Consider the following 26282-nt stretch of genomic DNA (forward strand, 5'->3'; position numbering starts at 1 on the left):
ACTGGTGCAGCTTTATGGGTGCTGGCAACAGTGAGAGCACTCGGGTAGATTAGTCACTAGCTTTCCCACCATTGGACGATTGCCAGTGAATCTATTCAAAGCTGCACTAGTGTCTTCAGCATGGAAGCAGGTTTTCTGAGCTGGAAAACACTTCATGCTCATCCCAATCCTCAAAAAAGCCACAAATGACCATACCCAGTGTTGTCACAGACATTTTTAACTAATTTCTTCCCCTCCACAGTTTTTTACTCTGAAGAACAGACTGGACTAATGTAGTTGAGACACTAATACAATGTATGTGACATCACAGTCCTTCTGTCAAAGAGAGAGTGAATTCTGTGAGTCGCTAGGGACACTGGCACAGGAAAAAAGCCAGTTATGAAGGAAAATATACAGGTAAGTCAATATTCAGCAGTGTGAGAAAAGAATGAAGATAAGTAAATCCCCTTGTATCAATGTTTGGGTATATAAGGGAAATGTGCTTCAGAGTGACAAAGGCTCTCCAGGGTGCAATTGTGCAACCCTTTATTGAAGAGGTTCCCCAGTATGTATTAAGAGCTCTAGATCAGTTTAGTACTCTGGGTATGGTATTACACCACTAAATTGCACTGCTTCCTCTCAAAAGTCTTAAAAGTAAAAAAAATCATTTTCTAATTTTCCTACTTATTGGCAAACACCACTTTAGATTATGAAAAGTGGAAGAACTTGACATAACTATTTTACCTGCTACTGCTTGTTGATTTTGCATATTTCTCAGTGGTCACTGAAAATAAACTAGTCACTTTCACTTACACTCAGTTTTAGTCATTTTCACTTTCAAGTTTTCATGACTTCATTTAATGTTGTGATGTTTGATTTACAAACAGAAAAGAGGAATGTATGGTTAAGAAAACTCTTCTCACTGGAATTAAAAAATAGCCATGGTAACATTTCCATGGGTTTTAGATTTTGTAAATAATATTTTTTACAAAACCTTAAATTCTGGATAAAAATTTGACCTGACACTATCCTTTTAATAATACTTAGCACATACATCGCCTACCATATCTTCAAAGCACTGTGCAAACCCTGAGAAGGGTTCACATCATTCTTGTGAGTGAGTGAATAATACTGGCTCTGATCCAGCACTCCCTGAAGTCAGTGAAATGACTCACAGTGACTTTGACTACAGAGCTGGACGGGAAATGGTCTCTTCATCTTGTGAGTTTAAGATTTTGAAATTTCTTCTCAAGCCAGACCAAGACGAGAACTTGAAATCTCAAATGTTTGTGAACTGATAATATGAAAAAAACTTTGATTGGGTCAATCGAAACATTGTGTTTCAATAATTTCAAAACATTTCTGATTTTACTCTTTACATTTTTAAACCTTTTTGAAATATAAATAAGTGAAAATTTCAAAATGAAAAGTTCCAAACTAGGAAAATATTTTTTTCCATTTTTTTTCAAAGGGGAAGATTCATCCATGAACACTTTCAGTTTTGATGAAGTAGCGTTTTCCAGCAAAAAACATTTTGTCAGAAAATACCCAATGAGCTCTACTCAACAGGAGACAGATCAGGCCCATTCTCCCCATTGTGTGGACTGCAGCCGCCCCCAGTGAGGTGGAAGAGCAACCCCTTCACAGGAAGACAGTCCCATGGATCCCCAGCAAGTGGTGCCATGGGGCTCTTGCCCCCACCACAAGGACCCAGTCGGGGGGGAAGGACCCTAATCTTCTAAGGAGAGGTAAGAATAAGCAGGGAGGCCCTGATCCCGCTGTGACGGGTTGGATCACAGAAACCCCCTTGGGGCTGCCAACTAATGTGTCAAAACTACTTCTGCCCCTGCTTTCCCTGCCAGCTTGGCACTCCAGCACCCTCTCTGCTCCAACACAGACCCAGGGTCTGAACCAGGTGCCCCAAAGCTGCAGATTTAACTGAAAGCAACTTAGGAAGTGTTCCTGTCTTTTACACTTAGATGCCCAACTCCCAATGGGGTCCAAACCCCAAATAAATCCATTTTACCCCATATAAAGCTTATACAGAGTAAACTCAAATTGTTCACCCTCCATAACACTGACGGCGAGATATGTACAGCTGTCTACCCCTCCTCTCCCCCCCCCGCTCCCAGGTATTAATACATACTCTGGGTTAATTAATAAGTAAAAAGTGATTTTATTAAATACAGAAAGTAGGATTTAAGTGGTTCCAAGTAGTAACGGGCAGAACAAAGTGAATTACCAAGCAAAATAAAATAAAACGTGCAAGTCTAAGTCTAGTACAGTAATAAAACTGAATACAAATAAAATCTCACCCTCAGATGTTTCAATAAATTTCTTTCACATACTGGACACCTTCCTGGTCTGGGCACAATCCTTTCCCTGGTACAGCCCTTGTTCCATCTCAGGTGGTAGCTAGGGGATTTCTCATGATGGCTGCCCCCTTTGTTCTGTTCCAGCCACTTATATCTTTTGCATAAGGCAAGAATCCTTTGTCCCTCTGGGTTCCCATCCCGCTTCTCAATGGAAAAGCACTAGGTTAAAGATGGATTCTAGTTCACGTAACATGATCACATGTCACTGTAAGACTTCATTACCCACTTGCCAGCCCACAGGTATACAGGAAGACTTACAAGTAAAACAGAGCCATCTACAGGTAATTGTCCTGGTTAATGGGAGACATTAAGATTCCAAACCACCCATTAATGGTCCACACTTTGCATAACTACAATAGGACCTCAGAGTTATATTTCTAGTGTGACAAAGTTCTGTCCTTGCCTCTGTGGGTCCTGCATTTCCTGGCAGATTTCACTAGCCTCAGAGGCTCACCGTGACCCTCTACATAACCTTTCTCTCTCTAGAGACAAGGGTCACAGACTATTGAGCCATTTTCATCATAAGCCAGCGAGGGAGGTGAGGAGAAGCTATCCTTCCTTGCAAAGTCTCTGTTGTCTCCCAGTCTCAGTGATTAATCGGGGGCAAATGGGGGGGGGGGGCGAAAGCCCAGGCCTACCCTCTACTCTAGGCTCCAGCCCAGGGACCCTAATAGTTTCAGCTATAGTAGCTGACTTTTTAGAAACATGACATGTACAATTCCCTGGGCTACTTCCCCCACAGCAGCCCTCACTTCCTCAAGCTCCACTTCACCCTTACCTCAGGGCCTCCTTCCTTGTGCCTGATATGGTGTGTACTGCTCAGCCTCTCCAACAACACAATTTCCTCCCACAAGCTCCTGACATGCCCACCCACCTGACTGGCTGGGAGGCTTTTAACTAGTTTCAGCCAGCCCCTGATTGGCTTCAGGTGTCCCAATCAATCTAGCCTTCTCTCTGCCTTCTGGAAAGTTCTTAATTGGCCCCAGGTGTCTTAATTGACCTGGAGCAGCTGCCATTTCACTTATCCTGGTACCAGGGATTTGTTTAGCCTAGGGCTAATATAGCTGTCTCCCACTACTTTTCCATAGCCATCTGTTCTTGCCCTGTCACACTAGTTTCAGATACAAGAGTGATACATTTATCCAAATAGGATGACCACACTTAGTAGATTATAAGCTTTGTAATGATACCTTACAAGAGACCTTTTGCGTGAAGCATATTCCAGTTACATTATATTCACACTCATTAGCATATTTTTATAAAATCATATAGAGTGCAATGTCACACCACCTAAGCATCTTATGGGAGAAAGAAGAACCTATCTCAATGGGGGAAGGACTGGGAGAAAGTGAGGTCATATTGGCCCCTGTCACCATCCTCAACAAGTGGATGGCCCTCAATGGGAGTTGTGCCTGCCTTTCTGTGGCAAGAACTGGCCTCAGTATTTCATAAAATGCCAAGCTGCACCTCATATGCCATTATCCCACATTTGCACACAAGGGAAACCATGCTCCTGCACAAATGTATAGTAAAAACATTTACTGAAGTGCTCTCTCTCTCAGTCCACACCACCTACGGAGGTACATTATCATCATAAAAGCAACACACATATGACAAGCATTTCAACGGTTACAACACAAGATGAGCAACCCTCAGACAATAAGAAAAAAGGTACTGTGAAGTTACAATATATAAAACAATTACAATGAGAATTCTTTTTGAAGAAATATCAAAGAAAAGAAATGAACCAGCCAAGACTTGCAAGATGCTCTATTGATAGGTTGTCCTTTTTGGGGTGAGCCATTGTGTGCTCCCATAAGCTGATTTCCTTCCTGCCCAGTGCACAATATTAGATTTGACATTTTGTACTGGAAATTTGGTAACATACAGAGAGAGAGAAAAGCATGATGAAAGGGTAATGCTCAATTTGATTATGCTTATCTACAGACACTCTCTGAAACATCCATGTTGTAGCAGGCACGTAACACCGTTTATAAAGGGGTTGAAAAGAACTGGTTTTATAGCAGATAGAATACTGCTTAATTATGCACTGCACCTTCACGCACACAGAAGGCTGGGTTACAGGCTTCAGTTCAGCAGTGCACTTAAGCATGGGCTTAAGTCCATTAAGTGAATGAGACATAAGCAGGTATTTAAATACATTACTAAACTGAAGCCCGAGTCTCCTAATTATAGGGGCCATTCCACAGCCAGGGACTGCCACGCCTCCTCCCACACCTGACATACCTCCAAGAAGGGGAAGGGTATCAGCTTTATGCACCCTAGCTATCCCCCACACTGAGAGAAACCCCAGCTGTCCTATTAAAAGCAGCATTATTGGAGGCCAAGTTCTGGGCCATTATGTGCAATGGAGTGAACACAGCCCTTAATGATTGACACAATTTGCTATATATTCACACACAAACAGAATGACGGCATGGTATATATATATTTTGAGATGAGATGTCAGGCCAGACTTGTCACATTTACTATTTGTATGGTACATGAGTAATGTATCTGATGAAATCTGTGACAAATGCATATACAGGTAATTTGTTTTTCTGTATATGCAGCATGTTCCAAAATCCTGAGATTATCTCCCTCCTCCCCCGCCATAAATGTAAGACAGCAAACAACTCTACATTGTTTTACTAGAAGTAAAATCAATTTGTTATGCAAATACTTTACAACAGTTACAGCAATGAACAACACTGAATTCTTTTTTCTCAAGCTAACAAGCAAAAATGTGTTGCAAATGTGAAGGAATTTGGTAATGATGGAGATTTTGCTAATTATGAGACCAGTCCTGCCAATTTTTACACATATGAGGAGCTCTACTGAAGTCACTGGGACTGTTCACGAGAGTAAGGGTTACCGCATGAAGGAGGATTGGGCCCTAGATTCTTTGCAAGTGACATAGAATGTAATGGGCAACATTTTACTGACTTGCTTCGGCTGCTATTGTAAAAATACTGTGTATAAACATCTGTTTTCTGAGGAAGCAAAGTAACTGACCTGCTGCTGAACTCTTAGATGTGTCTAGTCTGAAGGGATCACGAAGATGACCCAGAAAAAAATTGGAAATAGCGTGCATTAGTAGTCACTATAGAATAAAATGGATGTACATGAAAATCCCATATTGTTACACTGTTTCCATGCTTCTTTGCAGTAGATTTGGTGGGAAATCCTCCAAATTGTATTGGTATTTGCTATACAACAGAGTGTAATCTATTAATTAACAAATCTACAAAGGCTATATTAAAACTCTACGTGCAAGGAAATAGTGAGAGAACAATGTTTGAAATACCACAGCTAAACTGTAAGGCTCAAGTAGTCTGTGCTTTAATAATGTTGCACCATTTGTCAAACTGCTTCTCTGCTATCAAATTAGGAAAATGGCTGATTCTTGAAGATATTTGAAGTAGCTTCTCATGGGCCAATACAGAGAGCTAACCAATTAACTTTAGGTTGTTTATTAGTTTGGTTTGGTTTTAATCTTCTTAATGTTTCCCAGTGAAGTGAATTTAGTGGTGAGCCTATCCAATGACTGGGACTGGTGAGCACAGTCCACCAAAGTAATGGAAGGCCCACCCCCGCAGTGAGGGAAGGGCCACTGAACCCTGCTATAAATTGGGATTTACAATCCCAGAGAGTGGAGGCCCTATTTATCCACAGACAAGGCATAGTACAGGCAACTGTGTGCAAATTCTCTCACCAATAGCTTCAACTTTAATGCGGTGAAGGGAAGAGAGTAGTTTAGTCCTCTTGCTGCTTTACTTTGAAATCTCCCCACTGAGAACAGCGATAAAGATACTACAGTGCCAACTGTGATGTGAACCCCCAACCCCAAATCTGAGAGCACCAATCCTTTCACTCAAGCCACTACACAGGCGAGGATGGTAATCATTTTTAGTCACTGCCAACTAGTGGATCCAAACCAGGCACATCCCTTTCTCCAAAACAGTCTCCCAAAATTACATGAATTGGACTAGTTTTACATCTCCCAATTATTAATGGTTTTCAGACATGAGAATTTGGCCTGATAACCTAGTATTATACTTTAGATACAGGGAGGATCTTCAGCCCTTGGATACATGGACGATACTCACATCAATGAGAATTATGCCCCTGTATTCAAGGGCAGCATTTGGCCAAGGGTAACTAACTTTTAAACTCTGAGGATATACAACACTCCATAAGGAGAATATTTTACCTATAATGATACAAAGATACCGAGATTCATACTCAACCCATTACAGGAGAAGTGGCTTCAATGTCTGTTAAACTGGTCAATGAAATCTTTCCTACCTTTGTGCTGAATGTGCTTGGCTCCTTTGTCCAGCTTGAAGTCCAGATATAATGTTGGTATGCGAGTATAAACCTTTGACTAGGGAAGAAGTAGGGAGAAAAAGGTCACTTCTATAAATGTACATTTATATCATACAATGATTTTCACATAATAAATAGCATGTCGTCAAATGAATAACTGAGTTTGTTGTTATTTAACAAAACAAAAAAATTGAGTTACACACTCCATACAGTATTTGAAGATCATTTCAGCACTACAATTATTTAACTGTATTTTGTAGCATCTTTCATATGAAGCATTTTCCAAAATACTTTTCACACTTAAATAGTTCCACGACAAAGTTAAATAATAAATACATTACAGAAAAATGAGAGAGCTCAAGAGGTAAAGACAAAGGGGAAAAGCTGTATTTCCAGCTGAGATATGAAATGTTTGAAAGTGTGAATGAGGTGATGAGTTACAGACAGGCTCTTCCATATAGCAAGACCTGCAGAAAAATGGCTCTTACACCCAAAAACGGTGAGATTGCGTGGAGGGAATGAGACTGGGTGCTAACAGAACAGGGGGAGTGAGAAGTAGCATAAAGTCAAATTCTCATGGGAAAGGCTTATACAGTTTTGAACTGGGTCCAGAGATGAATAGTGGTAAAGGCATTTGAGGATAAGATATTCTTTGTACGTGCAAGAAGGCAAGCAACAGCACTGTACATATGAAGTCTGCTTCCCCAAGTTCTAGTTATTCAATGCTGAAGGTTGTTGCAGTACTCAAGTGGAGATGAAGTGGAAGATGAAGATTTCTATAGCAATGGAGTCAAGGTAGGAGTTTCCACTGTCATAGTGGCAGCTTCACAAAAATACAAGATCAAGGAGAAAAGTTCAGAGTTAACCATTATGCCAAGGTTACAAAGTTACCAACTGAGAGGTTGGAGTTGAGGAGGAACAGTTTTTGATTAATATTTAAAATGTTCCCTACATCTGCTTGTTTCAAGGAAGCCATTATTCCTTTGGGAATATACACTGTATACTCATGGGAAGTGTCCAGCCCATCCAATAAAAGAAATTGTGTGAAGAGTAGCCTTTTCTCTTTTTGGTATGATAATCACAGTACAAGTCTTTAGAAAAACAGGGTATGGGCTAAGCAGAAGAGAAATGCATAGATGTGTAGAGACATGCCCGACTTTCAGCTAACCAAAAGCTGGATAAATAGGTTTATATACATGCATTCTTATCGTTTACATAATATTGAAGAAAATCAAGATTTTTTTTTAAAAATCTAGGTGTTTTTTAAGCACTAGCATAACCCCCACCTCCATCAACAATATTACATTTGGCCTTTGGAGACTACAGGCAAACATGCGTGCATACCCATATTGGCTATCAACTGTCTAACAATCTGAAAGATGCCAGTGTTCTAATGATTATGTTTCCTTGTTTTGTACAGAAACGCTCCTCAGAGAAGTCAGCAACAACAATGAAATCTCACGCATACAACAGATGTTAATAGAACAGAAGCAAATAAAACTAATAAATATATCCAACAGGACTATTACTGCAATAAAATACTTTTTCCAGTCGGGGGGAGGTTACTTGGCCTATCCTTATGTAACCCTTCTGCCAGGCCAAGTTGATAGCAGCAAGGGCCGGGTTCAGTACACAGGGGTTCCCTCTCATCAAAGCAAATGCAAAACTGGCTCGAGCCCCCACCCAGTGACCTGGGAAAATCTTACACACCCCCTGGGCGCCTCAAAGAGGCAATACTTCCCCTCTCGCAAGCACAGAGTCTCGGTGTAGTAGAGAATCTTTAATAACATGAGGTAAACAACATAGCATTAAATTGGGGAAACACCACAACTAGTGTTCATTAACCAAACCATGAGCAAAGACTCACCCCAGAAAATTGGGCCACATCCTTTCCCTCGGGTTCTTGAGTCCCAGAACCCAAACGTCTCTTGAGTCCAGCAATCCACAAATCACCCAAAGTCCAAAAAGTCCAGCCCCAGAGTTCAAAAATTCATCTGCATAGTGTTACTCCCCAGTCTGGCTAAAATGTGCCTGTGTGGGGGGGAAAGAGGTAAGGGGCACCTTACGTGTCCCGAAGCTGACTGCCCCACAGGGCTCTGCTCTGCTCCGCTGTCTCATGAACAGCTCTGCTCAGCTCACCATCTCACGAACACACCGCTGTCTCACGACCGGCTCCGCTCTGCACAGCTCGCCGTCTCACAAACAGCTCTGCTCACCTCGCCATCTCACGAACACTCCGCCAGTCTATCCACGAACAGCACCGCTGCACTCTAGATCTTCCGGCTCCCCACTACTTGACACAGTGCTCAGTGATTTCAGCTCATAGTAGTGGGAGCCTTAGTGCTGGTGCACCATAAGGCCAAAGTGAATGCAGCACAGTACCTGTAGCAAGACTCTTAATAGACCAAAAATTAGCTCTGACATTCCACAGTGGAGAGAGACAGAGGTGCAATTGGTGCTTCAGGCCCTCACAAAGGGACCCACACCACCAGGTACTAATACCTGTCTCAAGTCTCTCTCAATTCACAGAGTTTTGGAACCCATGTCCCTTGCCTAGCGAGTGCTACTCAGTTGATGGTGAGTCCCTCCATCATAACAAAAGGCCAAGTACAGTTCCAAGCACAGTTCCCATAATCAGAGTAATAACAATTTATTCTTCCCGCCCCAATAACAGAGACACTGGGGATCCCACAACAGCCCAAACTTATTTGGAAGTTTTTCTAATTAAGAGGCACTTCCAGACTTGCATGAAAAAGGCCCCAAAAAGAAAATCCTCCAATATGTACAGCCTTCCTTCCTAGGAGACAAGTGATAAAGCTATCTCAGAACCTTCTAAGGTATTATATAATTATTAAGATGTTCTTAGATCTTATATAAACAACTGGATGACAAACATACAGGAGCAACTGATAAGTTCATTATTGTTATATAAAGTTGTTTAGCTGGAATAATTTGGTTAAGCTGTCAGAATGTATCTAAGAAAAGGCAGTCCATTCCAAAATGCTGACAGCCATTTTCTCCTGATTTTTCAGTCACCTCCCAGTGGAGTGTTGCTAGATTTGATAGCTTTGCAGTCTTGGCAGAATGTTTCCCTCAAAATAGTTAACAATGCAGGACCCATTCCTGGAAACATTTACTGCTAAGCTAGTGTCCTTTTAGAAAAGTGCTGTTGAATTTAATAGAAAAAAAACCCTTGCTACAGGGATTTGAATCATCCTATAGAATTTAATACAGAAATCTATCGCTGCTATAGAATTCTATACATTTAAAAAAAATCTAGAAACACTATCATTCTCTAGTAAATTCTATAGTTAGAGTAGTTTTTATTGGACTCCATTAGATTTCTATATAAATTCATTGGTTTCATCGCTTCAAAATTTTATAAGACATTTTCAGAAGGATGCTCAGTGTCATTAGTCCTACAGATGTTGATGGGCATTATAAAATTTTACCATGAAGTGTGAAGAGTTGAGTTTGCTGACACAATGCTGACCACAGCTGACTGGCCAATATAAACTAGAGCAAATTGTGTTCAGCATAACATCAGCTAACAGATTAACTAAGAGTTGACACAAGTTTGAACATGATTTTCGGTCATCTACACTGATTGACAGTCAGTATTGCAGCAGCCAATTTAAGATTCATGTTTGATCACAAAAAATTCTGAAATGTAGATATATCATATGGAACTACTGTGGCAATGAGCACTACACTTGGCAGTAAATGTTTGCAGGAGATTATCCCTGGAACAGGGACTATGGCTTCTTCTGTCTTCACAGGACAGAGCACGCTGTAAGGAATCTGTGAACGAACAATGATAGCGAAATCTGAAGGCAGGGTGCAATAGACAGTTTTTACACAGCCCTGCCATGACGCATCTAGGTCGCTGAATAACAACAATGTTGCCATTTTTACAAAATATTTTTTCCAACTACAGTAGTGTTCATTTTACTGAGAATGCAGAATACTAAAAATTTTGCATTTTATGAAGTGATTTTCTGCAGAAATTGCCTTTTATGCACACTAACAAGGACTCAGATTGGAACAAAACAAATGGAGCTTGTAACGAACAACAATGGCCTCTAAAGTTATTGATAACAGATTTAGTACCATCAGCGTGCTATAAACAGTTCCTAAGTAGTGGGTGAGTTTTGTCTCATTGTTTACACACACACAAAGTAACATTTTCAAGATGATTTCAGTGGCCTTTGAGCTCTAGTTTGAAAAGGGTAATTTTATTGTTATGTTGGAACAGGGAGGATGTTGACATCAAGCATTCTCTCTTCCTTTAATCCATCCTAGGGGGAGAGAGGAGGATTTGTAAACAGGAGGCTTTTTCTTTTGTTTACCTAAAGCAAGACCAAGCAGAGCCTCCCACTAGCAATGATCACTTTCACCTTCATTGTAATGAACACAATGGGCCCAGTCTTTTGGCTTTGAAATTGCATTAGGGATCTCAATGCAGCCTCTTCCATCTTGTCTTTTAAGCAGCTTCTGAGAACCCTTTAAAGAAATATTCCCATTTATGCCGTTAGCCCATGAGCACCTTAGAGCAGTGATGACGTTCTTTGTATGGCACGCTGACCAGTTGTAAAATACTGTGCACACTTTACAGTCCTACATAAATGGATAATAAACAAGTTGTCTCATTGCAGGTGCAAAGCACAATGAAGGAGATCACAGCTGTACACGAATACATACACTCAGTGCTTAAACTTAAATAAATCAACAATAGAGGAAAGGGTTAGGAACTATTAGAATAATCTGGGATGGAGAAGAATTAAAAGAGGGAGTTGGAATTTTACAGAGATTTTATATTGTTCACGACAAAATCATTTACTGTTTTCTGTAGGAGATTGCTGACAAAGTAATACAGCCTTATCCATCACATCCAAAATATAACAGACATGCTTCTGGATATTATTTTCTGCACATGTACACTAGACTGGTTTAAACTATCTGCATCTTTGTGGGTTAACTCATATTGTTAAATACCCAATACCCAAAGGGCTTTGTTTTATCTATGGATTAATGAACTGCAAAACCATCCTTTAAAAAATAAAATCTGCTTCTAAAGTCACAGCACAAGAAAGGCCACAGAATTAGTAAATTTCCCTCCTTTTATTCTTCTGTAAAGGCACAAATATCATTAGCCATGTTACATTACTCTTCTGTGTCTTCAAATTGCAGCTAGGCTTTAACCTTACAGGCCAACTTCATACAAGAGCGAGTTTCCATAGACACGGGCCAGATCATTTCCCACTGTGGAAAAGCCCACTAACAGGTAAACTCCTGAAGAGGCCTCCAGATCATTTCCTCAGGGATGGGGAAAAGGTGTGGAGCTCTCATCTCTAAACAAAAGGCAGGGGGTTGGCCTAGAGAGTGTCTGGATCTCAGGGGATCTGCCTATGTAATCAAAGGACAGAGCTATCCATGCAGGGACCTTGTGCTTCTGAAGTCACTCACCATGGTGGAGCTGTGCTGACAGGGCTTTCCCTGTTTACAGCTGCCTTGGGAGCCATTCCCTAAAGGAAGGTTCCACAGAGTGGAAAGGCTCCATACAAAAAGCTAATTCAGCCTCAGAATTCATTTGACTGTGGATTTCCTAGTGGTTCCCATGGGAAATAGGGAGAGATGATGCAAACAGTAAACCCAATTCCACCCTCCCCTTCCAGTCTCTCTCTGCTCATGAACCATTAATGCCACAGAGAGCTCTTCACAGGGCTTCGGGACAGAATATGTTGCCATGGAGTTGACATTTCCCCCTTCCACATACCCAAGGGACCAGTCTAGCTGTAAGTTATGCACATCCTGAAGATGATTTATAAAGGACCCTTAACTATGCAGTGCTACCAGACATGTAAAAATATCTCCACCACTTCCTAAGTGCCTAAGATATATAATCATAAAGCCAAATCCTGAAGTCTTTGCTCATTTTCTTGTAATCCTTGCTCTTCTGGCTTCAGTGGAAAATTCCCTGACCAAGCAGTGAGTAAGAAGTTCAGAATTTGGCCTTTAGTTAGCAGTGGTTCATTCTAATCATATGCAGATTCTCCATATTAAACCCAAAAAACAAAAAACACAGTGTCATTAATCAATACTTACACATTTCCTTTTAAAACCAAGGATTACCCACACTGCATACCCTTCAAAGACTTCCCATTCACAAGTCTGTAATTTTTATCACTCTGAACATTCTTTCCTTCCTTCCTCAGGCTTTATTTGTAAACGTTTTCTTAATTATGAGACAAAATCATTGCCACATGTAAGCTGTATAGCCTAATGAAATCATGGCTGCACCAATGAGGCAAAACTGCATTTTCTAATGCAAGCATGACAGACAAAAGTACACTAAGTCATCCATCAATTTGCTTTCTACATATCAGAGCTGATTTACTGAACCTTTTTAATGCTGGCACTTTATTGCCATACTCAGACAAAACAAATAAAATACGATGAAATGAAGTGGAGGTTACATACCAACAAAGTTATAAATTCCATCAACATGTGGTTTCAAATGCTTCCATAAGTATTTTATAGTATCATTTTAAAAGATATTTTTGTTTTAATGTTTTTCAGAGGACACACTTTTTTAATTCACTATGGTGCATTTCCAATTGTGATTCAATTTTTGATCAGATTACAATTTGTAACTGAGGTATGAAAATCCCACATCTTGAGATCTCATAATTAGTGGTCCTATCTGCTCTTTTCTCCTAAAATAGTTGTTTCCTGTCAGATGAATGAAGAAATCACACAGATTCCGTTTGCATTTGTGATTAGATGCATACTGATGACATGCCATCAGGATATTAGAATCGGAGCTGCGCACAATTCATGGAACATTATGAATGGTATGAGCAAATAGTGACTTTTGCGGGGGCTCTGCCCAGAGTCCCTCAATTTTTCCTCCTCTTCAAGGCTCTGCATTAGAGTGACGTGTCCTTCTGACCAGTGACAGATAGGTCTCATCCAGAGCCAGTCAATGCTGCTTCTTGGGTGGTTACTGTTATATAACTATCCTATATGCTAACATTCATCTACATATATCTTTTAGGGATGCTGCACATTATTGTAACCATCATTTTCCCTACCCATAATGCCCCTGTTGTCTGTTTCCAATTTTGTAGCTTTATACCTAAATGTAGGCCTTGATATGGCAACTGAATCTGAGTGGACAGACCTTCGCATCTGTTGTAGAGCCCCTTTTAATTCAACAAGGGTCCACTGAACAGATCCAAATGCAGGATTGAGGCCCCAGGTTGTAAACTCTTCCAGTCAGCAACCACATTTTTTATTTCTGTAAAGCTCCTGGTGCATCTTGGACAACTACATATACAGATAATAAATTATTCAGTAAAGAAAAAATATTCATCAGGGAGAGCACATGAGGTAGGTAGTGCAATAGACATGGTGAGGGAAGAAAAAAAAATCTATTTGGTTTATAACAGATGATAACAACCTCAGAGTCAATCATTTCCTGGCAGTTAATTACCAGATGGGTTAAAGGCCTCCTCCAGATGGTCACTAGCTGCCAGGAAATACCCCACCCATCAGTCATTATTGGTTAAAACAATTAGGATACTGATCTACATTAGTCATATTCCCAACATATTACTATGAACTGAGGGTACAAATGCAATGGAAAAGCTTAGTCTGAAAAGGGAATACAAAAACAAATGTGAAAACAGGAATGGAATGGAAATAGATCTGTGTTTCACTTGTTGCACAGAGCTGTACTATTGTCACAACCAGATGAATGTAATGCTCATGGAAAGTGTTGAACTAACAGCCAGCAATGTAAGGTTCCCCACACTAATCCATTTATGTGCCTCCATGCTTTCCTGAGGGGACCACCTGAAGGGGTGAGAGGTTAGTCTCCATGCCAAATCAATTCCTGCCTTCCCTGCTGAGACTGCTAACAAAGAATGTGATTGTTGTGATTAGGTTACCTGACCCATATTAAAAGGACTAAGAGTAAATTCCAAGACATCAAAGCACAACAGTTTAGTTTTCATTCTCCACGGCTTGTTAAAAAACTCATTTAGAAGCTAATTTTTTTTCAACTCCAAGCAATAATGAATGAATTAACATGAATATCTGAAGCCGTTTGGACCACAGATTCAGGCTGCACATACATGTAATATTTCTGTATGCAATGTTAATAGTACCAACAGAGAAATCAAAGACACAAACAAAAGCTTTTACTTCAACTGTTTGCTTTGTAATCAAATGTTGTTAATAAAGACTAAATAACTATTTCATAAATAATGAGAGTCCAAGTAATCAGAGAACCTCAGGAGTTACAGTTTAGGTCATTCAAGTCCATTATCATACTTATCCTTTATCTTTCAAAGTATATGAACAAAGGGATATTCAATTAAAGTGAAAGGTGAAGAGTTTAAAACTGGTAAGAGGAAACAATTTAAGAAAATGACAATTAACCTCTTGAATCTACAGTTACAAGATAACATTGAGGCCAAGGACAACGAATTAAAAAAAAGGGGAGGGAGAGACCTTGAAATTAATATGAATAGTGAGCACATCCAGAATTTCTAGACTGAATTTTTAAAATAAGGGATATAAACTCTACTGATCCTGGGCATAAACCAATCATCCACTGACAGGGCTAGGAAGGAACTTCTCACCACCATTAGATCGGGACTTCTGCAACATGTTCTGCAGGGGGAAAACCTTAAACCCAAGTTTCTGAAAGCTGAAGCTACTGCAGAATGCCACACTTTGCCTGCTGCTAAGTGGAGTATCTTGCTCTGTGCACAGGATACTGGTGTTTCATGACCTGCATTGGCTGTCTGTTGAAATTTAAGGGGTTGACACTGGCCTAGGATTTACCTACTTCGGAGATCACCTTTTTCCCCCATGCAATCCTGTCACAGTTGCAATTATCAGAGGGACTGAAACTAATGATCATTAAGTTTGTAAGAGAGAGAGGTGCTGGCAGGGCATGCTCAGTGACTACCACACCGATGAAGTGAGCTGTAGCTCATGAAAGCTTATGCTCAAAGAAATTTGTTAGTCTCTAAGGTGCCACAAGTACTCCTGTTCTTTTTCTGGATACAGACTAACACGGCTGCTACCCTGATACCACCTAACTGTAGAACTCTCTCTCCCTTAACCTCTTGTCCAAAATATCCCAAATCTGGTTACCATCAGGGCATGCTGCAAAGACGTTTGGGGAGGGCTGAACGGAGTGGGGCAGAAGTAAATTTTGGGAAAAAGAGATGAGGATTTTTGTTATTTTTCTCTGCAGAAGGGCAGGAATTTGTGGCATGCTGCCATTTATCTATTGTGATTTTTATTGTGATAAATTAACTCCCAGAAAATATAAGAAAAAGTTAACACCCAGGGATAGGTATTCTTTTATATATAAATTCAAAATAAATAAAATTAAACAATAAAATGAAAGGAAGGGATGAAATTAATAACTCAAAAATTGCTGAGATCCTGAGCTCCTCTTTAAAAGTTGGACTTCTGCAAGAAAAACAAAGAAAAGAGATTTGAATAATCAATAAGTAAAAAGACCCTGTAAAATAATGATTTATATAAAACAGGCCCAGGATCCTTTGAAAATTGTGAACATATATAAGTCAATAAAAATGGAATATATTCATTTTAGGCAATTAGGGAATTAGCTAACTCTTGAAGACAATACAAAATGTACAGCAGAAAACAATTATGCATGGGAAGGGAGATGGACTGGATATCATATAAGCCTTTTCCAGTCTCCCCCAGGCAATGTGACCACTGCAATCACAATATGCTGGTGCTCCTGCATCTTATATTATACTAACATAACATGTAATTCTGTTTCAATTTTTCACAACAAAATTGAATTTAATAACTTAAGTCGCCATCTATATATGGGACAGGAAGGAGTTGGATGACATACCAGAAACACAATTAAACAGGAACAATAAGAAGATGCAATAAAGTTTTAAATGTATGCACTGTACATTAGTATGTGAATATCAAAATCGCTACAAATAGCCTGAACCCAGAAAGGAGTTCTCAATATCATATACATAGTGAAATATAGCTCCTAGCTATCCCATGTGTTTTTTCCTGTAACTTATTTCCTGTGGTAGTGTATATTCTCTCTTCTCCGTCTCCCTCTCTATAACCTTGGGCTAACAATCCACCAGTTTAATCACAGAATTTGAAATCTTCAAAATGGAATTTGATTCCTTCATGTGTGAAGAAATCTGATGAGGTTCAATAAGGATAAGTGCAGGGTCCTGCACTTAGGACGGAAGAACCCAATGCACAGCTACAGACTAGGGACCGAATGGCTAGGCAGCAGTTCTGCGGAAAAGGACCTAGGGGTGACAGTGGACGAGAAGCTGGATATGAGTCAGCAGTGTGCCCTTGTTGCCAGGAAGGCCAATGGCATTTTGGGATGTATAAGTAGGGGCATAGCAAGCAGATCGAGGGACGTGATCGTCCCCCTCTATTCGACATTGGTGAGGCCTCATCTGGAGTACTGTGTCCAGTTTTGGGCCCCACACTACAAGAAGGATGTGGATAAATTGGAAAGAGTCCAGCGAAGGGCAACAAAAATGATTAGGGGTCTGCAACACATGACTTATGAGGAGAGGCTGAGGGAACTGGGATTGTTTAGTCTGCAGAAGAGAAGAATCAGGGGGGATTTGATAGCTGCTTTCAACTACCTGAGAGGTAGTTCCAGAGAGGATGGTTCTAGACTATTCTCAGTGGTAGAAGAGGACAGGACAAGGAGTAATGGTCTCAAGTTGCAGTGGGGGAGGTTTAGGTTGGATATTAGGAAAAACTTTTTCACTAGGAGGGTGGTGAAACACTGGAATGCGTTGCCTAGGGAGGTGGTGGAATCTCCTTCCTTAGAAGTTTTTAAGGTCAGGCTTGACAAAGCCCTGGCTGGGATGATTTAATTGGGGATTGGTCCTGCTTTTGAGCAGGGGGTTGGACTAGATGACCTCCTGAGGTCCCTTCCAACCCTGATATTCCATGATTCTATGATTCTATGAAGTTGTGACTGAACTCCTTGGGGGAGAATTGTATGTCCCCTGTTCTGTCTGACCTGCATTCTGCCATATATTTCATGTTTTTGGCAGTTTCGGATGATTACTCAGCACATGCTGTTCATTTTAAGCACACTTTCACAGCAGATTTCACAAAATGCAAAGAAGGTACCAACGTGAGATTACTAAAGATAGCTACAGCACTGGACCCAAGGTTTAAGAATCTGAAATGTCTTCCAAAATCTGAGAGAAATGAGGTGTGGAGCATGCATTCAGAAGTCTTAAAAGAGCAGCACTCTGATGCGGAAACTACAGAACCCGAACGACCAAAAAGGAAAATCAACCTTCTGATGGTGACATCTGACTCAGTTAATGAAAATGAACATACATCTGTTTTGGATTGTTATCAAGCAGAACCTGTCATCAGCATGGACACATGTCCCCTGGAATGGCGGTTGAAGAATGAAGGAACATATGAATCTTTAGCGCGTCTGGCACTTAAATATCTTGTGACGCCGGCTACAACAGTGCCATGAGAATGCCTGTTCTCACTTTCTGGTGACATTGTAAACAAGAAGTGGGCAGCATTATCTCCTACAAATGTAAACAAACTTGTTTGTCTGAGCGATTGGATGAACAAGAAGTAGGACTGAGTGGACTTGCAAATTCTAAAAATTTACATTGTTTTATTTTTGAATGCATACATAATTGTACATAATTCTACATTTGTAAGTTCAACTTTGATGATAAAGAGATTGCACTACAGTACTTGTATTAGGTGAATTAAAAATACTATTTTTTTTGTTTCTTTACAGTGCAAATACTTGTAATCAAAAATAAATATAAAGTGAGCACTGTACACTTTGTATTCTGTGTTGTAACTGAAATCAATATATTTGAAAATGTAGAAAACATCCAAAATATTTAAATACATAGTATTCTATTATTGTTTAACAGTGCGATTAATCTCAATTAATTTTTTTAATCACTTGACAGCCCTAATTTGGACATATCACCACCAATTTACAGAAGCTCGGGATCCAGTCACAAAAATCCAAGCTGTCACATTGTGATGAGTATGTAATCTGAAACATGGAAATCAAAGAAAAACAAAGTATAATTGTGTGATGTTCTATATCTTGAGGGCACACCCTGTAGCCCCCATATTCATCATCTGTATATAATTGTGATCTTACATATAAAGCATGCCTTATAAGGTATCAGGAAAAGGTTCCAATCTGCTGAAAGTCATTGCTCTATCCATATATGTATATCATTAATGCATCTGAAGTTATGAGAATTGTGTTGTATGGTTGTCACTAAAACATGCTGTCAACTGGAGAATCAGCCAGATATTAGCTCCCTAGAGGCAACAGCAAGGAAAGTAACCAAAGCCCGGGCGAGGTGTCAAACAACCCATCAACAGCCATTGTCCAGCAAGGGAGCTACAATTCAATGACTCACCTACATGAGGCCACACCAGGGGGATTGATCAACTTTGCCTGGAGACTCAGAAATGCCCCCCAGACATGCCTGGACTTGTGTTCTACAAGCACATGGACTGAAAGAATAAAACTGAACACAGGGGGCCCAGGCTTGGCTTTCTCCTGCCCCCACCTACACTGCAAGCGACCAAGACACTGAGAAGACAAGACTCCAACAGAGGAGATTGGCCCAGGTTTAAGGAACAATCCTGTATATTAAAGACTGCAATATCCAGTGGGGCGAGAAAAACTAGTTAATCTAGTTGCTGCCCAGTCTAATAGGGTTGAGAGTTTAGACTGTGTGCTTATATTTCATTTCTTTTGGTAACTACCTCTGACTTTTTGCCTATCACTTAAATATGACTTAAAATCTACCTTTTATAGTCAATACATTTGTTTAATTGTTTATCTTTACCAGTGTGTTTGAATGAAGTGTGGGTCTGCTCAGGTTTGTCAAAGGCTGGTGTATGTCCACTTTCCATTGTTGAAATGGTGAATCAATCAATAAATTTTCACTGCCCATCTTGAGCAGTGAAAGACGGTATATTCCTGGGATACAGTGCTGGGAGCTGGGGGGCAGGGAGGGGAGGGGGAGGCGGGATTTGGCTCTGATGCCTTTCCCTGTGTGATTCATGAGTGGCTCTGGGAGCATTCATTCAATATAGCTGGGCGTGGGGCTCCACATGCTGTTGTGCTGAGTGATCACAGCACCTGGAGGGGCTTGCTGCTGGTCACTAACAATGCACTGTGAGAGACAGCCCAGGCTGGAAAGAGTTAAGGGAACACAGTGGTCCCACAGTCCCAGGCTGCACTCCAGGGGGATCCTGTCACAAATGGTAACATTATTTACATATACAGGGCAACATACACAACTTGAAAAATATAATTAAATATTGCAAAATTATAAAAATGGCAACAAATGACCTTGCACCCAGAATAAAGCTTAAACCACTAACTCAGTTCAAATTTCTTCTTCATGTCACAGGAGAGCATCTGAAAGCCTCAAGCAAAACAGTGCTCTTACTGCTAGTCTCTATGGATATGTCTGCACAGCAATGAAATACCCACAGCTGGACCAGGTCAGCTGATTAGGGCTTGCGGAGCTCGGGCTGCAGGGCCATAACATTGCTTTGTAGATGTTCAGGCTTGTGCTGGAGCTCAAGCTCTGGGACCCAGCAAGGTGGGAGCAGAGCTGTCCCTAGGGTATGGCAAATTGGGGTGACTGTATGGGGTCCCGAACTATGGGGGGCCCTGCACTTTGTGAGGAGGCAGGCAAGGAGGGGAGGCAGGCAAGGGCGAGGAGAAGCACCCCTACCAACCTCCTCCTCCCCGCAGTGTCTCCTGCCCTGACATGCCTGGCCAATCAGCACCTCCTCCTCCCTCCCAGCGCCAACCACCGATCAGCTGTTTTTCTGTGTTTGGAGGCGCTGGGGGGAAGGGGAGAGGAGCGAGGGCTCAGAGCACTCGGGGGAGGGTATGGAACTGGGTGGGGAAGAGGTGGGGTGGGAGCAGATGAGGCAAGGCTAGGAAGAGGCAAGGTGGGGCCTTGGGGGGCAAGGGTGGAGTGGGGCGGGGCCTGGGCGGAGCTGGGGGGGAGTACCCCCTCGGCAGATAGAAACTCAGTGCCTATGTCCAAGGCCCTGCACCCCTCTAGGGACGGCCCTGGGTGGGAGGGTCCCAGAGCCTACACTCCAGCCCAAGCCCAAACAGCTACGCAATTTTTAGTCCTGCAGCCCGAGCCCTGCAAACCTGAGTCAGCTGACCTGGGCCAGATGTGGCCATGCCATGGGTCTTTTATTCCCATGCAGACATACCCTCTGACTCGCTCACATGAAGGACTTTAAGGATCTATGATATGGGTCTCACATACTGTGGAAGTGACAGTTTCACTACAACCAGTGGGCTGGTGGCAGTGAGACAGATGGGTTGGCGTACAGCCTTTGTGAGACTGATAATCAGATATAGACACCTCCCTACCTATCCACAGGCGTGGCATGCTTTTAAGATGGTAGTGGGGCCCAGAGAGATGTGTACCTTATGACCCCCCTTATTTGTGATGGCATTTAAACCTGTGGCACCACTGGCTCATCAGGAGCAGAGGTATGTAGAAAGAAAGAAAGACTAAGATGATCATTCTTTTTATAAGGGAGAAAAAAATAAACACTACCATGTGGACCTGCTGAATTCTTGCCAGAGGGCATTCAATGTCAACAAGTCTAGTATATTTTCTACTTAAAATAAACTTTAAATTCAAAATGATTAACCCTGATGACAGTGGCTACCACTTTTCTGTATTTTGTTGCGTTGGACACACCGGTCATTCAAATCAAATCATTCAACTCTACTACATGCTAGAGAGTGTAAACCCAGAAACTGAAACTATGCCTGGCAGCCAGCCTTCTATATCAGAATCTACTTTGGACAGACCTGCTCTTCTCTTTCCAAGGATGAGGTAATCTAATGAAAATGCACATCCTGCCCAGAAGAATTTCAAAAGTAGTATTTCCTATAATTTACTTCTGATTGTGCAAAATCCTTAATACTAAAATGAGATCATTGAACAAACAAGCTACCAGGAGTGAAATGTAAGTACCCACGTTACACTTGCCGTTTGTAAAGGGGTCCGAAGCCATAGCAGATTTCACACTTTATTTGCAGGCTGGGCAACAGCTGTTTACCTTATATTGGTTCAAAGACTTCCATTGAGCACAGACCTGAGAGGACTGAGTGGGCATTTACCCTGTGTGCTTTTTTTTTTTTTAATGAAGTCTTTTGTCCATTGTCCCTATCTAGATAGCAAAAACCTCAGTGTGAATGTGGTGGCTCAACTGCAGGCCACTAACTCCTGTATGGAGCCATGTCAGGCCCCAGTCCTGCATCGGGATCTGCTAGTGTGGACCCCTGCTTCCATGGGACATCATACTAGTGCAGGGGGTCTGCTGTTGAAAATCCTGATACAAGATTGAGGGCCTTAATCTCTTACCCACATTGAGTGATACTGGTCTGAGAAGCTGGTAGCTAAAATGGGACTGAAATATTTATATAAGAGGATAGAGTGTTCTGTTCTTCTCTCAAAAAAACATCAACACCTCCCTGCCCCGTCCCCCTTCCAACACAAAGAAGGGAAAGAGATTATCAGCTATTTAACTAATGCAGTCACATCCCCGTAGGTGGATCCTTGTGTCCATGCAAGGAACCAAGGCTACACACAGGCACAAGGACCCACCTGCAAAGATCCGACTGCAGGGTCAGGGCCTAAATGTGTCTTCCTGTCTGATTTGTGTCCATTTATTCTTGTACGTAAGGACTGTCCAGTTTGGCCAATGTACATGGCAGAGGGGCATTGCTGGCACATGATGGCATATATCACATTAGTAGATGTGCAGGTGAATGAGCCTCTGATGGTGTGGCTGATGTGGTTGGGTCCTATGATGGTGTCGCTAGAGTAGATATGGGGACAGAGTAGGCAGCGGGGTTTGTTACAGGGATTGGTTCCAGGGTTAGTGTTTCTGTGGTGTGGCGTGTAGTTGCTGGTGAGTATTTGCTTCAGGTTGGGGGGCTGTCTGTAAGCGAGGACTGGCCTGTCTCCCAAGATCTGGGAGAGTGAGGGATTGTTTTCCAGGATAGGTTGTAGATCGTTAATAATGTGCTGGAGAGGTTTTAGCTGGGGGCTATACATGATGGCCAGTCATGTTCTGTTATTTTCCTTTACAGAAGCAGCTTTGCCCCTCCTGGAATTGACACCTCCTCATCTATTGTTGGGAGTGGACTACATCCACCCTGATCGAATTGGTCCTGTCAACACTGGTTCCCACTTGTGGGGAAACTCCCTTCTCTTCATGTGTCAGTATATTTATGTCTGCATCTGTAATTTTCACTCCATGCATCTGAAGAAGTGGGGTTTTTACCCATGACAGCTTATGCCCAAATAAATCTGTTAGTCTTTAAGGTGCCACCGGACTCCTTGTTGTTTTTGTGGATACAGACTAACACGGCTACCCCCTGATACTGGCTATCAGAATCAGTGCAATGTGTCAGTGTTAGGGAATTACCTGTCAGTTTGATGATCAAGTAATAAATCTGAATTCAAAGCTTCCATTTAGTTCACACTCTACATATGGGGCATGTTTGCAATGATCTCATTGACCTTGAATTCAATTTGGACAACAGAGAGCGCCACATGCAGCTTTATAAACCAAGTCAGAACAACAGTGACCCACAAACACTAACATTCTCCCACACTGAAAAATTACCTCAATTTTCTTGGAAACAAACAGTTCCAACAGCACTGTCTGCACGTGCCAAGTTGCTGCAAGCTCCAAGACACATTCTGCAGACCAGGAGAATCCAGCAATGCTGACACAGAGCAATAATGTCTAGCTTTGGTTGGAGATACAACAAAAAAATAGTGGCAAAACAAGAGCCACGCTTTGCAGTAATGTACAGCTGTGGAGCATGCTTTGCTATTTTCTTTGTTGCCCCACTAGTATACATGACCCCCCCGCTTATTTCATTTATTTCCTCCCTCCCCCCACCCCTCGTCTCCAGCATAGCAGCTCCTGAGTGACAGTCACAGGTATATACCATAGTCAGTCCTTTGTGAATGTGTGTGCACATGGAGGAAGGTAAGGACTGGGTCAGGTGATGAATGCCATCCCAGGATATAGGAAATATGGGGTGACTATGCTGAAGGGATGGTGTAAGCCCATATTAAGTTTGCAAGGATTAGATTTTTACCAGTAAATGTCAGTAAACGTTGATTTAACTGTGCACACACATGGACAAAAAAATATTTCCATTGATAAATAATCAAAGTTTACAGATAGGCAAAGTAAGAAAAATGCTGCTTGAGGACTTCTTAGAGTCAAAATCCAGTGATTTAGATTTTTGAATTCGGTTTGTTACCTGAACTAGTAAATGAACAGAAAAACAGCTATGAGCTCTTGATTTAAGGATATTTACTTTGTATGTGTTGACATGCAATGTTGACAATTTGTGTTTAAATGGTTCATAAAGCTTTAACCATTTGAATCTCAACATCTACTATCATTAATAATGTCATCTCATAATTTCCTGCAACTGTGAAAATTTAAATTGATACAAATAAAATAAAAATGCTTAAATGCATAATTTTTCACAACTGTGAAAATTAAAATAGATAAAAATCTAAATAATGATTAAAATAAACATCAATATCATCTATCAAAATTATAAAGGAAGAAAAGTAGAATTCTGCCAAGCCTATCCATATTGCATGTTTGTAGCCCAAGCTGAAAAAACAAACAACAGTTTAAGAACCTCCCACATGAATCTTAACAGGGATTCTGCATCTTAAAATATTGGGGAACTTATGTGGTCCGATCCATCTGTGGTATCCTGAGGTTGGTAGATCAAGCTAGTGCCTTTTGCTAGACAGAGGGTCAGGATGAAAGTTTCCGTCTCTTTTTGGTATTGCATGGATAGATTTGGTCTGACTACCTAGTACAGAACCCCAAGGATTACAAAAAAAAAATCGGTCAGACTCCCCAAAATCATGAGACTGGCCTAAAAATCACGAGGTGTAAAAATTAGTAAGATTTTTATTTTAAATTTCCCTTCTAGTTTCTGAACCACAATTTTCAAGATTTTCTCTACAACCATGGAGGCTAGAAATTTCCTTTAAAAATAAATAAAAGCTGAGATTTTCACCTAATAATCTGACTCCAAGAGCTAGGGCCTTGAGCGAATGACCAACTATCACAACACTCACAAATAAAATTAAAGGAGCTGACAAAACTGACTTCATGTGGGAGGGATCTGGAAAAAGCACTATTCTTCCCCTTAAAGGGCCTGCTTATTTTAAATGCATATAATCGGGACATGCTCATAGATTCTAAGTCAGAAGCAACCATTATGAGTATAACCTCTTCTATAACACAGGCCATAGAACATTTCCAGAATTATTCCTAGAGAGTATCTTTTAGAAAACCATTCAACCTTGATTTAAAAATTCTCAGGAATGGAGAATCCACCACAACTTTTGGTAAATTGTTCCAATGGTTAATTACTCTCATCTTTAACAATTGGCATCTTATTTCCAGACTGAATTTGTCTAGCTTCAACTTCCAGCCACTGGATCATGTTATATCTTTCTCTGCCAGACTGAAGAGCCCATTATTAAATCTTGAAACCTTATAGAAAATGACCTGTGAAAGAAGAGGAGATCAGGACTATTAATTCAGAGCCTCCCTCTCTTGTCCAATGTACAGAGTACTGAGGTAGGAACAAGAGCAATGGGCAAAAGGTGGAACTAAAACATGCCTTCTCATAATGTCATGTATGCTTCAAAGGGATATAGAAATTGTCATATTGGATCAGACCAGTGGTTCATCTAGTTTAGTATCCATCTCAGACTTTAGTGACTTCAGTTATACTATTTCCCCCCCTTTTTGTAAACAGACAATTGCTTCATCTGGCAATGAAAACCATAAAACCTCAAGGGTATCTCATTATTTTGGCCATATTTGCAGTACTTCACACAGATGAAACCCATTTACATGAATGGCAGAAGGAAAATACCTGTGTGAGACGTGGAGGCCTCAGCTGTGAATACTGTTTCTGCCATATTACTTAAGAGTGAGGTCTTGATTATATATACCTTATGTAAACCTACACCTTCCATCTTTATTTACTTATGCTCACTGTTTTTTCATGATTGCTTTTCGACATAAATACGCGACTAGTGGTTGAAGGAAATGCAGTAAATATCATTCTTGGATTACAGCAAAGCATTTCATACCGAGGGCTTGCGTACGTGGAGAGGTAATGTGCTCTATGGAAGAGGTAATGTGCTCTAAAGCACACACGTGTTGCACATTAATTGGTCTGTGTAGACCTTGCCGATGTGCACTAATGGTTCCTAGTATGCTTTAACGTATCTTTAGTTAGTACCTTTAGAGCATCAGCAGGTCTACATGGACCATTAATGCACAATACATTCATGCATTTTAAAAATCACATCCCCATAGAGTGCATTACCCCACTCTGTAGACGACCCCTGTGTCTTACAAAATCTTACAAAATTAATGTGAATTGGCTAGGATAGGAACACTGTCATGTGG

At 41.0% G+C, this 26282-nt stretch overlaps 1 protein-coding gene across 1 annotated transcript in view; it reads right to left on the reverse strand.

Annotated features, from left to right (window-relative positions):
* The window catches only part of PIR (pirin), a 64684-nt gene that overhangs the window by 22826 nt on the left and 15576 nt on the right, over positions 1-26282 (reverse strand). Inside the window, 1 exon segment of the mRNA XM_077811628.1 lies at positions 6663-6741. Coding sequence (XP_077667754.1) covers positions 6663-6741 — 79 coding nt within the window.

This window comes from Eretmochelys imbricata, chromosome 1, assembly GCF_965152235.1.
Source record: "Eretmochelys imbricata isolate rEreImb1 chromosome 1, rEreImb1.hap1, whole genome shotgun sequence".
Classification (NCBI taxonomy): Eukaryota; Metazoa; Chordata; order Testudines; family Cheloniidae; genus Eretmochelys; species Eretmochelys imbricata.